This window comes from Dasypus novemcinctus, chromosome 2 (assembly GCF_030445035.2).
Source record: "Dasypus novemcinctus isolate mDasNov1 chromosome 2, mDasNov1.1.hap2, whole genome shotgun sequence".
Taxonomy (NCBI): domain Eukaryota; kingdom Metazoa; phylum Chordata; class Mammalia; order Cingulata; family Dasypodidae; genus Dasypus; species Dasypus novemcinctus.
Genome location: NC_080674.1, coordinates 93,266,287 through 93,280,379, shown reverse-complemented (window position 1 = coordinate 93,280,379; position 14,093 = coordinate 93,266,287). Strand labels below are relative to the sequence as shown.

The window sequence follows — 14,093 nt, the reverse complement described above, 5'->3', positions numbered from 1 at the left end:
AGGAGGAACCCCAAAATCCCTCACAAAATAAATTAAAAGAGAAATAGGCCTAGATAATACAGAACATATTTTTTAAAAAAGAAGATTTTGAAAGGAGCAAGAGAGAAAAAATCAATGGCCTACACTGAAATAATGATTAACATTTTATTACTCATAGCCTACAATGAATGCCCAAAGACGTGAAAAGATGACATCAGTGCAATGAGAGAAAATAACTGTCAACCTAAACTTTATATCTAGTGAATCAACCATTAAGAAGCAAAGGCTGAATAAAAAGGAATTCTGAAAAATAAAAGCCAATTGATGGGAAGTGGATAAGTGGATATAGCTCAAGCATTTGGGATCCCGCCTGCCACATGGGAGGTCCCAGTTCAGTTCCCAGTGCTTCTAATCCCCCAGTGTGGGGATTAGAAAACAGACAAAAGCCTGGAAAGGAAGGTAATGATCACAGTTAAACCATTTTTAAGGTACATAAGTTATCCAGGAAGGTAAATAAATTGTTTGGCATAGACTATATAACTTTAAAGTGCATGTCAAAATGCATCCCAAAAAAGAGAGAGTACCTACAATTGCAAGGAAAACAGTTCCTTCCACCTGCCCATGGGATCTAAGCCCCTCTCAATCTGAGGCAGAGCAGGCATCACCATCCCCAAATCCTCGAGGTTGAAGAATGAACAAACATAAGGAGGGAATGTAACCATGGACAAAGTAAACTTATTAATACTACTCTAAAGGAAAAAACAGGTAACATTGATATAAAGATAGTGGCTACCAGAGGTTCTGCAGGAAGGGGGAGAAAATAATAGGTAGAACATGTGGCATTTTTAGGTCATTGGAATAAATAAAGGACAAACCACAGTGTAAACTGTAGACCTTGGTTAGCTGCAATGTCTAATATTTATTCATCAATTGTAACAAAGGTACCACACAATTGTAAGGTGTTATAAATAGGGAAAGATGTGGGAGAGGGAGGTATATGGGTATCTCTCATACTTTTGATATAACTTTTTCTGTAATCTAAAACCTCTTTCAAAATAAAGTTTATTATATTTTAAAAACCAGTTAGAGCATATTACTTGTAAATTAATAAAAAGGAACATGGATGAGAAAAAAAACTACTCAATGTATTTATTCATTAAACAGAGTGTCGATTATGAGCCAGGCATTACTCTAGGTGCTGGAGAAAGAGCGTGAAACTATTAAACAAAAACACTTGTCCTCAAAGAAAAGAAAGCAAGTTAAGAAGAAAGCATACAAACAAAAATCCCTATTCACAATTCAAAAGAATGCAAGAAAAAAAAGAAGGAAAAACAAGAAATTAAAAAAAAAACATAAATCTGAAAAAGATGTGAGAAATAAATCCAAATATGTCAATAATTTCAATTAATAGAAATGGAACAGATATAACAATTTAAAAATGAACCAGACTGAATAAAAAAAAACATAAACCAGTTATACATCTGTAGCTATACATTGCATCATGTATCATATATATACATAAGAATATAGAAAAGTTGAAAATCAAATGATGAAAAAAGATGCATGAGGGAAATACTAACCAAAGAGAAGTTGACATACCTGAAGTATCAAAATACACTTTCAGTTTAACTAAAACTTTTATGACATAAAAAGATCATTACCAAATGAAAAAATTCAATTTTTTCAAAACATAACAATTTCTAAACATGTATCCTCCTATAACAAAATATGTAGAGCTGAAATTTAATAAACTATAGAAAATTAAATTGATGATACTATCATACTGACTTTCTTTTCAGTATTTAATAGAACAAGCTGACCCACCTACCTCCACATCTCTAAAGCTTTAGATGAATTAACATCACAATTAATGAGTTTAGCAAGATACAGTGTTTATCAGTCTTTTTCATGACATGGAATTAATAGAAATGATTTACTTTTTTTTTTGGTATCAGAGTCAGAGATTTAACCCAGGACCTCATATGTGGGAAGCTGGCACTTAACCACTGAGCCACATCAGCTCCCGAGTTGTTTTTTTCATTTGTTTGCTTGTTGTTTGTTTTGTTTTGTTTTTATACTGCATCAGGAACCAAAACTGGGACCTCCCATGTGGGAAGCAGGCACTCAACCACTTGAGCCATGTCGGATCCCCAAAAATGATTTTATTTGCATGGTGCAGTGGAGTAAATGGCCCTGACAGCTGACTCCATCTTGGCACATCTTTACCCCATATGGGAAGTAATGTTCACAAAGAATATTCAAAATATTGTACCTAACAGTCATGAAATATGCATTCTTTTGAGGGATAAGGGAAATCACATGAAATGTTCACAAAAACTGACCATGTACTAGGTTATAAAAGATAACCTCAAAAAAAAAAATGTGATACAATTAAATTACAAAGCTAAATTATCCTACCACAATTCAATTAAGATAGAAATCAATAGAAACGAATAACTAAATCCTCAATATATGTAAGAAATGAGAACATGTTTCTAAAAATTTTTGATTCAGAGAAAAAAAATTACAATGGCTATTATAAAATATTTTAATTTAATTATAATGTATTAAAACATATACAATACCACTGAAGCTAACAGGGGTATTTATAGACATCAACCCTCACATTAGGAAAAAAGCTCAAAGTTAATATGATAGGCAGTAAACTGAGATGATAGAAAAGAAGAGCTGCTCTTTACAAAGATTAATAAAATACAGAAATATTTACAAAGTTAATGAGAGAAAGAAGTTGAAGTGAGAGAAAACATACAAATAACATTAGAAATGAAAATGGAACATAATTTCAGATGCTATAGAGATTAAACAAATTATAAGAATTTATGGCAGTTAATTTTAAAGCTTAGATGATACGAAAAAATCCTAGAAAAATACAATGAACAAAAATTCACGCATAGAAAATCTGAATAATCATAAAACTATGAAAGAAATTGAATCAGTAGTTAAAAATCTTCCCATAAGAAATCACCGAGAGCATATAAAAGATGTTCACTTATAAGTAAACTAAGATACGCAAATGACAACCACTATCAGTTACCATTTCACACCAACCAAATTAACATGTTTTAAAAAGTAAAACAAAAAAAGTTTGTTAAGATAATAGATATTCTCATCCACTGATTAGAGGAAATTAGATTGGTATGACTACTTTGGAAAAAAGTTTGCCAGTATCTAGCAAAGTTGGGTATGCACATATTCAACAAACACAATAATTTCTTCTTCCATAGCTATATTTCTATTCCCTAGAGAAAATCTTCCACCTGGGCACTGAGAGACATGCATATAAGAGTATGAATAACAACATTTTTTTTAACAACTACGATAGAAACAACTCAAAAGTCTATTGACTTTGGGAAGTGGATGTGGCTCAACTGATAGAGTGTCTGTCTACCATATGGAGGGTCCAGGGTTTGATCCCCAGGGCCTCCTGACCCATGTGGTGAGCTGGCCCACACGCAGTGCTGCCACACACAAGGAGTGCCGTGCCACACTGGGGTGGCCCTCCATAGGCATGCCCCACGCACAAGGAGTGTTCCCACGCACAAGGAGGGCCGCTCCATGTGAAAAAAGCGCAGCCTGCCCAGGAGTGGCACTACACACACAGAGAGCTGACACAACAAGATGATGCAACAAAAAAGAGATGCAGTTTCCCAGTGCCACCAGATAATGCAAGCAGATGCAGAAGAACATACAGTGAATGGGCACAGCAGAAAACGGAGGAAGGGGAGAGAAATAAATTTTAAAAATAAAAAAAATAGAAAGTCTATTGACTTTAAAATAGATAAAGTATCCACTGGATTAACATATAGCAGTCAAAGTGAAACAACTACAACTACACACATTAGCATGGTGTTTCTCAAAAACATACTACTGAGCAAAAAAGTTTGCCACAGAATAATACAACTGGAGTAATCTCACTTGCATAAATTGCAAAAATAGGTCAACCTAAACAACATATTCTTTAGAAATACATGAATATGTGTTTAAACTGTAAATTAAATAATGGGAATAATTAAACATGAAATCCAGGATAGAGGTTACCTGAAAGATGGGGAGAATCAAGGAAAAAGTGAGATGACATCAGAGATGGTGGCTAGTTTCAGATCCCGGTAAAGTTGAATTTCTTAAGCTAGGGGAGGTGATTTTACTGCTACTCTTTAAACTCCTTATGTGTAATACATTTTCACCACCATTTTCTAGTATGATTTATTTCACAATTCAAATATTTTAAATTGGTTCAGTTTATAAAAGGAAAAAAAGTAAAGAATTTTTTAAAAAGGAGAAAAATAAGGCCATAAAAGGAATCAAAAGGAAGAAAGGGAGAGAACAAGAGAAAATGGAACAGCCAAACGTCCTTGTGTTTAATGAAATACATATAATAAATGCAAATAAGAAAAATATGTAATTTAAAGGTGACAACAAAAATCCATACAAAAATAGTCTTTAATAGTCTTTAAATAGAATAGGTAATATAAGAATAAGAAGGAAAAGTATATCCTTCTTGAAGTGGTTCTTGAGCTACTACTACACACACACGCAAATGTAGGCATTTGGAATCTTTTAAATTTTGTTTAACTACAGGTCTGTTTAATTCAAAGATAACTGGAATAGGTGATTTTTTTATCTCAAGTATTAAGGATCAGAAATTCCTTCTTAAGTTTATGTCAATGTACTTTGATATAAAGGAATTTATTTAAGACTACAGTACTCATTTATGAACATGGGACTGCCAGCATACCGAAAGTTATGTATGCTATAATTACTGATTGAACTGCCTTATTAAAAGTTATTTAAAGTAAAATAAAAATCAATATTGTAATAACAGAATGGCAATTTCGTCTATAATTAATTTATCATCTTTGCTATCTACTGGAAAAGAGAATAATGTGTCTTTATCTTCTACTAAGATGTTTAACATTTGGAGAGACAAAAATGCAAAGAAATGAAGCAACAGAGAAAAATAAAACTGCCTAAAGGGGCAAAAATTTTTATTTCTAATTTTTTTAGTTAAATATTTTATTTTGAGACAATTGTAGATTCTCATGCAATTGTAAGAAATAATAAAAGGGATCTTGTATATTCTCTACCAATATACCTCAATGGTAATATCCTAGAAAATAATAGTATAATATCCCAACAAGGATACTGGCATTGATACAGTCAAGATAGAGAATATTTTCACCACCACAGGGATCCCTAATGTCCCTTTTTTAAAAAAAGTTTTAAATTTATTTATTTTTTAAAATTTCTCTCCCCTTCTCCTCCCTGCCCCCATTGTCTGTTCTCTGTGTCTATTTGCTGTGTGTTCTTCTGTGTCCTCTTGTATTCTTGTCAGTGGCACTGGGAATCTGTGTTTCTTTTTGTTGCATCATCTTGCTGCGTCACCTCTCCGTGTGTGTGGCACCACTCCTGGGCAGGCTGCACTTTTTTCATGTGGGGCAGTTCTCCTTACGGGGCGTACTCCTTGCGCATGGGGCTCCCCTATGTGGGGGACACCCCTGCATGGAACCGCACTCCTTGTCCTTTTATAGCACCCCACATCCCCTTCCCATGCCCATTACCTTTTTATTCCCTAGGAATCACTAATCTCTTCTCCATTTCTATAATTTTGTAATTTCCAGAATGCTATATAAGGTGTTAATAACAGGAGGGGTACATAGGAATTCTATTTTCTGCATGATTTTTTGTACATCTATAACTCATCTAATAAAAAAAGAAATCAATTTAAAAAGCAAAGAAAAGAACGTAATGTGAATGAAATGAAACAGTATATAACCTTTTGGGATTGGCTATTTTCACACAACATAATTCCCTTGAGGTTACTCTAGGTTTCTGTATCAATACTTAGTTCCCTTTATTACTGAATAATATTCCATGGCATGGATATAGCACAGTTTATTTAACCATTCACCCACTGAAGGTCATCTGGGTTGTTTCCAGTTTGGAGCTATTACGAAGATTCTATAAACATTGGTATGCAGGTTTTTGTGTGGCGATAAACTTTCACTTCTCTGGAATAAATGCCCAGGAGTACAATTGCTGGGTCACGTGACAGGTGCATGTTTATTTTTAAGCTATCCAAATGTTTTCCAGAGGGACTGTATGATATACAGTCTTTCAGCACTGTGTAAGTATACAGTCTCCCAAAATCCTCACCAGCATTTGGGATTGTCACTTTTTTTATTTCAGTTATTTTGATGGATGTATAGTGTAACTCATTGTGGTTTCAATTTCTATTTTCCTAATGAATAACCATGTTGAAAATCTTCTATGTTTATATTAGCCATCTGTATGTCCTCTTCATGTCTTTTGTCCATTTTCTACTAGAATATTTTTATGGTTGAGTTTTGAGAATTCTTTATATATTTTAGATATTAGTCCTCCCACAGATATGTGGTTCTCAAATGTTTTCTCCCAGTTGATGTCCTATCTTTTCATCACATTATAAAGGTTCTTCCCAGAGGAAAAGTCTTTAATCCTGATGAAGTCCAAATTGTCAATTTATCCTTTCATGGATTGTACTTTTATTGTGAGTCTAAGGACTCTCTGCCCAGCCCTAGATCCTGAAGATTTTCTATTATGTTAATTCCACTAATTTTATATGTTTATATTTTCCTTTTAGATATGTGACCCACTTTGAGTTAATTTTTGTATAAGTAGTGAGACTTAGTTTTAAAGTATGGGACTTAGATTAAGCGCCTTTTTTTTTTTCTTTTTCACCTGTGGATATCCAATTGCTCTAGCACCATATGTTAAAAAGGCTATTCTTCATCCATTGAAATGCTTTTTGCCTTTGTCAAAAATGAGTTGGGGCTTCTTGTGTGGATCGTTTTGGGGATCTCTATTCTGTTTCATTGATCTATGTTTTTAATCCCTCCACCAAACCCACACAGTCTTGCTTACTGTAGCTATATAACTCTTGATATTGGGCAGACTGATTCCATTTATTCTTCATTTTAATAACTATTCTTGAAACAAGTTCTTTTGCTTTTATAGATAAATTTTAGAACAATCTTGTATATATCTACAGAAAATGTTACTGAATTTTTAATAGGAAGTGTGCTAAAACTATATATTACCTTGAGGAGATATTAAGTTTCCTATTGATGCTGTAACAAATTAACACAAACTTGGTTGAGAAAAAAATAGAAATTTATTATTTACAGTTTTGCAGGTCAGAAGTCCAAAATAGGTTTCACAAGGGTAAAATTAAGGTATTAGCAGGATATTAATCCTTCTGGCAGCTTGAGGGGTGAATATGCCTTTCCTTACCTTCTCCAGCTTCTAGAAGATACCTATATTCCTTTACTCATGGCCCTGCCCACCATCTTCAAAGCCAAAAGTCACATCTCTCTGACCTCTGCTTTCATAGCCATATGCCTGACTCACCGTCCTGCCTCCTGCCTCCCACACGTTTGATTACATTGGGTCCATATGGATAATACAGGACAATTTCCACTGATTAAAGGAAGTTAGATTGATACAACTACTTCGGAAAACTTAATCACATCTGCAAGTCCCTTTTTCCATATTCACAAGTTTCAAGGATTAGGACATGAACAATTTTGGGGTACCATCGTTCTGCCTATCATAGGAAGAACCGGCATTATTACTCTGCTGAGTCTTCCAATCCATGAACACAGTATGGTATGTCTCTCCATTGATTTAGCTCTTCTTTGATTTCTCTCATCAATGTTTTTATAGTTTTCAGCATACAAATCCTGTATAAGTTTTGTTAGAGATATGCTTCATTATTTCATCTTTTAGAAAGTATAAACAGTTTTGTATTTTTAATTTAGGTGTCCACATGTTCATTACTAGTATACAAAAATAAAATTGATGGTTGTATTATCTAATCTTCTGTGACCTTACTGAACTCACTTTGTTAGTTCTAAGAGATTTTATGTATTTCTTGGGATTCTTTAGGTAGACAATCATCATCAATTAGGGATAGTTTTATTTTTCCCCTTTCTACTTTGTATGCTTGCTATTTCCTTTTCTGCCTTCTTTCACTGGCTAGAAACTCAAGTACTAGGTTGATTATGGCAAGAGCAGACAATTTTGCCTTCCACATCATAGGGCAGAGTATACAGTCTTATACCATTAATGAAATGGTAAGTCTACTTCCTCTTCCCAGAATTATAAATGATCTATGTCTAGTATATTTTCAGATTCCATTCTTCACTTCCATTCCTTTTGTTAAAATGTTATTGGTATTTAAGCCATTCCATGAATACTTTTTGCTAAGTCTATAATTCTAAGGTAGAATGGCAAATTGGAAATCCATGAAAATATATTGTTCCATATAGTCTTTTATGAGTTACATGATAGTGACAGCACGTGTTTTGCAAGGAATCATTTATGAAGACTCTAGAAAGTATATAAATGAATGTGATAGAGATGTTGACATTCAGATTCTTATTTTGACATTTTCAGTTCCCTTTTCATCTAAGGGTATGAAACAGTTTGTGCATCAAATCTCTTTATCATCTGGTTCTTCATGTCCAGTTCCTTTTCTTTCACTCTACAAAGTAGTAAACATATGATGATACCGATTTCCTAGGAGAAGGGGAATAATTGAGCACAATGTTTTAATAATTTTTCTTATCTTAAGCACTCAGAATAAAAAAAAAATGAAAATCTCCTGTATTAGTCGGCCAAAGGGGTGCCGAAGTAAAGTACCAGAAATCAGTTGGCTTTTATGAAGGGTATTTGTTTGGGGTACAAACTTACAGTAACAAGGCCCTGGAAAGTCTAACTCAAGGTTGCTTTCTCACCAAAGTCAGTTGACATCTTGTTGAAGCAAGATGGTCGCTGATATCTGCCCGGTCTCTCCTTCCTGTGCTCCTTCTTTCTCTTAAGGCTCCATGGGCCCAGCTTCTTCTCTATCTCGGTTGTAGACTGGAATAGGGCTTGTCTCTCTGGGCTTCCTATATCACTCTCTGGCATACAGTTCATTTCTTTCTGGGCCTTCTCAGCTGCTCAGCTTCTCTGGTCTCTTCATAAGGTCAGCCACAAACTATCAGGTGAATGGTTCATCTCTCCCCAGGGCCCAGGATCAAACCTGAGAGAGCTCTCTTTCTTCCCGTGTGTCTTCTTGAGAGAATGACCATTTATATTGGCCCCCAAGGAGGCAGGGACTCAACTTGACTGATGTGGTCAAATCAAAGCCCTAATATTAACAGGTAATTTAATCAAAAACCCCTCAGATGAATCCAATATAATCAAAGGGTATCACACTCACAAGAATGTGATTAGCAAACAAACATAATATTTCCCTTTTTGAGTTCACAAAAATAGTCTCAAACTGTCACATCTCCCCACTATGAATCAAAATATTTCTCTTTGCATTCATGACATTCCAAGGCCATTTAAAACAGAGTTTATTTTTAGGGTTTTATATAATAGAGACATATTTCATATGTTTGCTGAGCTATGGATTCTGTCATAAAGGCAAGCTTTTCTGCTTGGCAAGCTCCCAAGACAGAGTACTATCCACAGCTCTAGACCCAATCTCTCATCCCTGGCTCATGTGGTTGCTATAATATATTGGCCACATACATGTTATATTTGCACAGAATGTCCTACTTACTGGACACTTATTGGACACAACCAAGCATATAAACAGGACTTTGCAACAAAACTTTATAGCCTTGAGGCCTAATCTTGAAATTATAAGTTGGAATCTTGAAATTGTAAGTTTCCTGGAGTTATGTGATTCAAGGTAATAAAGAGAGGAAGCTAAGGTGAGCAAGCTCCAATTACTTCAATTGTGCTTCAAGGAGAGCAGATACTTTTTTCCCCTTAATATGTTAGGGGTTAGCTTAAAACAAAGTTTGAAAAATGTCAATGGAAAGGTATATGGATGTTGCTTGGACCAAGCCCAGAATATGATCACTTAGTGTTATACAGACTTGCTTTACTGGGTCCCTGGGATGATATATATTTCATGGGAGAAAAGGAATAACGAAGCACATTTTTTAAAACTAATTTCTCTTCTCTTTCAGATGATGTCACCTGATAGGATGGACTGTGATAAAAGAGACAGTGAGACCTCATCAACTTATGGCTTTGAAGGAACACACAGATGAGTTAATGTTTGAAGTACTTAAAGAAGTAAATTTCCAACTAGTTTAGATACAAACCCTAACAAGATGCTTACTTTTACTTCTGCTCTTACAGTTTCAGCTGAAAATTTTAACTCTTTAGATATTTTCTAGAAAAGATTTATGTAAGACATTTTGTATAATCAACTTTGTCAAAGAAAAAAAAAGAAAAACTAACATTTTGAAACATGGACAAGTGTTCTTGATAGATGAAAAATTGAGCTGCTTAGAGAATAAAGATTAATATTAAAAATATATCATCAGAAAACAACATATCAATTATTCTTTGTTTCATGTATTAATAAATATCCCATGCTTACCCGGGTACCGAAGTTTACAGACATCATAAGTGCTGTCCCAGAATCTCTAGCCACCTGCAAACTGATGAAAGTCGTCTTCTTATGAGCCACTGCTAGTCGAGAACCCACAGAAAAATATATGAGGCTTTGAGATTCATCACTCTGCAAGACTTTAATCTTGGCAAATCTGGCACTGTTGTTTATTGCTGCTCCAGTGGTTACTTCATAAAGTTCCACAAAAAAATGCATTTCAACTTGAGGAATCTAACAATGATAAAAAAGAAAAAGGGGAGGGGACTATGACTAATATATTTCTATTTTTAGATAATTATGATATTAACAAATATTCATGCACATAGTTATAGAAATATTCATCTAGAAATACATTCTGTGTAATTATAGAATCAAATTCTTAGTTTAAAAATACCATGGTATTTACTTTTTCAGTCTCTCCCTAAGAAACGCATTTACATTCTCTAGGTGAGCTTCTTACTAGAAAATTGATGCTAGCAAGCAACCTGTGTGTACTTCAATAAACAAAAAGATAAAATATAGTATATAGTATATAGTTTGATATTTTTCATCTCAAAAACATGATGAGTGAAAAAAATCAAATTGCATAATGATATGTACAGTATGATACCATAAACGTAAAGTTAAAAATGACACAAAGCATACTATGCATTGTTAATGGATACTTATTTACAGAAAAAAATTTTAAAACCATCATGATAGCAGTTGCCTCCAGTGGAAGGACTGGAGTGAGAATGGGGTAGGGTGTAGAGGTACAAAATGACCCTCGGGATAAGGAAATAGGGGGTCTTTAACTCTGTTTATAAGGCTTTATTGCTAGTTCTTTTATGCTTAAAGGATTTAACATAAATATGACCAAGTATTGCTAATAGTTCTGTAAGTTTACGTACCTTCCTAAATTTTCCAAAATTCAAATAACGCTAAATTTAGTCTTGCTGGTTATAATCTGCTCATGTGTTACCTTGGTTCTTTCTCAATAATCTAAATTTTTTTTCCTAAAGTCCAAAGTCAATTTTATAATATATTGTTAACTACCTGTTTTTACTAATGATTCATTCATACAGAATAATCTAAAAATCTTAGCAGTACTGATAGTATTCCTGGCTTTACCCAAAAAACCTAAGCTGACACATTTTCTAACTGCATGTTTCATTATCTAATTTGATATATATAATGCATCATCTTTATCTATCATCAGTGACTTTATATATCAATTGTTCTGTGATCACTTTAATAAAATCATCATGTCATGGAATAAAACAACAAATCCTTTAGTATTATCCAAGAATAAGTTATATCTTAGTCATACAATAAATGGATATTAATCGCAGTTTGATGTCTGAAGAAATGTGGTTAGCTTTCTTAGGGCACATATCATGCCTTGCTTTTGCTGATCAACTGTCAGTAAGCAATGAAACAGAGAGATAACTGTATTCGTCCTGCTTTTGAGAAACTAAATTTAGTAAATACAATAAACTAAAACACTCAGAAAGTATGGTTAAGCATATTCAAAAGTTATTACTCCCTAATGGCCAGGTGAACTTGAATTCACAATAGTTTTAACTAAGTATTTCAGCATAATACATTTCCAACAGACTCTTATCTTTATTTTCCAGTAAAAAATTCCTTCTCATTGTAATGATGATGAGAACATTACTTACAACCACTCACAGTCAAACGAATATGTTAAAATCTAAGTAAAGAACCTTCTAAAATTGAACAGTGTACAGATGGATGCCAACACATAATTAGACTAGAGACAAAAGGAATTTTCGGTCTTATAAAGAAATACTCTGTTCAAACAATATGCCTGAACTATATTGGGATCATGTCTGAATCTCTCTAGGTTCGTAACATAACTGGAGACCTCACAAGAACCCATTTTATGTATAGCTGCCACCAAGTTATCTCCCTAGTTAGACCAAAAGCTCTTCAGGATGACTTTTTTTATTATTATTATTCCCCTCCCTTGCAGCTTGCTTGCTGTCTGCTCTCTGTGTCCATTCGCTGCATGTTCTTCTGTTTTTTTTTACTTGTCTCCCTTTGTGTTGCATCACCTTGCTGAGTTGGCTCTCTGTGGTGCTTGCAGGTCAGCAGCTCTCCACAGTGTGCAGGCAAGCCTGCCTTCACAAGGAGAATCAGATATGCGAACCCAGGGCCTCCCATATGGTAGATGGGAGCCCAACTGATTGAGCCACAGCCGCTTCCCTAGGATGATCTTTTGCCATATCTGGTATAAAATGTTTTACCTGTGCCTGAAGCTCTCAGAAGCAAAAAAAACACACAAAGTAATAATAATAAAAAATATCTTAGTTTTTAAAACTTTGGCACAATTTGTTGAATTTCAATAAATTTTCTGGGTTAAGAGCACACTTCCTAAGTTAATTATTAGCTATGTACACTTTGCTAATACAAACCTATAAATAACACCAAAAGAAGGGGAATTTAAGTTCCAATCGTGGCCCAGTAATTGACTGGGTCAAATTACTTAAATTCTTTATATCTTGAAAATGAAAGTATTGTTTAATAATAGAGATGATCATTAGAGAGTTAAGACAGAGTAAAAAAAACACTTAGATTGAGGGTCTGAAAACTGGAGTTTCAGAGACTCCACCATTAATCAGCCCTGTGACTCCATGGGTAAGTTGATGGTGATTTCTGCTGGCAATGTTGAAGTCCTTGAATTTCCTAGACCTCTATTCCCTTCCATTCTAAATAACAGTAATTCCAGACACCTCTTATAAAAAGCCAACTCCTTGCCAAGAACTGTGCTAACAACCTCCCCTTCATCATCTCATTCAATCTGCCTAGTAGCCCTATTGAAACAGGGTAGATAGGGAATCAGACAGATCTGGAACCTGGCAAGAAGTCCAAGTGTCATTCAGTACCCGCCCCAAGACAGCTGCCAGAAGACCCTCACAAAATTCTGCTGTTCAGAACAAGATTTCTTCCAGAAGTCAGGAAAAGCCCCTGATATTCTCCAGGGTCCTTATTATTGGGCCTTCCTGGGGGATTGATGGGTGGGGTAATCAATCAAAACAGCAAACAGCTGGAATTTCTCCCGTGCAAAGGGCTGGAATAATTAATGGTTTAAAAAGTAAGCGCAAAGCCTCTTGCTCTTTCTTGCCTTCACCCTGTCCCCGTTCCTGTCCTGGTGCTGGTCCATGTGGCTGTTCCTGCCCTATGCATCGTTTTTTCCCTGCCATGGTGGCCATGCAAGTAAAACCTGGGCATTTATAATCTATAATGGGAAACTGTAGTCTGTAAATCATCCTGCTTTATCACTTTTCAGCCCCTTCCTCTCTATCTGGAACCCATGATCTGTTATTTTCTCCCTTTTCTTTCCCCTCCCTACCTTAATAAATTATGGGCCTAACTAACCCAATGTGCTCTTGAAATCCATTTCTGCATAATAGTCAAGGACCTAGAAAAAATCCAGTTACATTATCATTAACTCCAATTCACCTGGGAGGCTTAAAAAGGTTAAAGCAACTTGTCCAGTATAATTAGTGGCAGAACTGACAATAAAACCCAGGTCTTTACTGACATCAGAGCCCAAACTCTTTTTTTTTATTTTTAAGATACTTAGATTACACAAAATGTTACACACAAAAAAATAAAGGATTCCCATATACCCCATTCCCCCCCTCCCACCCTT

At 34.8% G+C, this 14,093-nt stretch overlaps 1 protein-coding gene across 1 annotated transcript in view; it reads right to left on the bottom strand.

The window, feature by feature from the left end:
• The window catches only part of ADGRV1 (adhesion G protein-coupled receptor V1), a 685,020-nt gene that overhangs the window by 396,144 nt on the left and 274,783 nt on the right, over window positions 1-14,093 (bottom strand). The window contains exon 77 of the mRNA XM_058276109.1: window positions 10,424-10,666. Within this exon, the coding sequence (XP_058132092.1) occupies window positions 10,424-10,666 (243 nt within the window). The remainder of the gene's footprint in view (window positions 1-10,423; window positions 10,667-14,093) is intronic.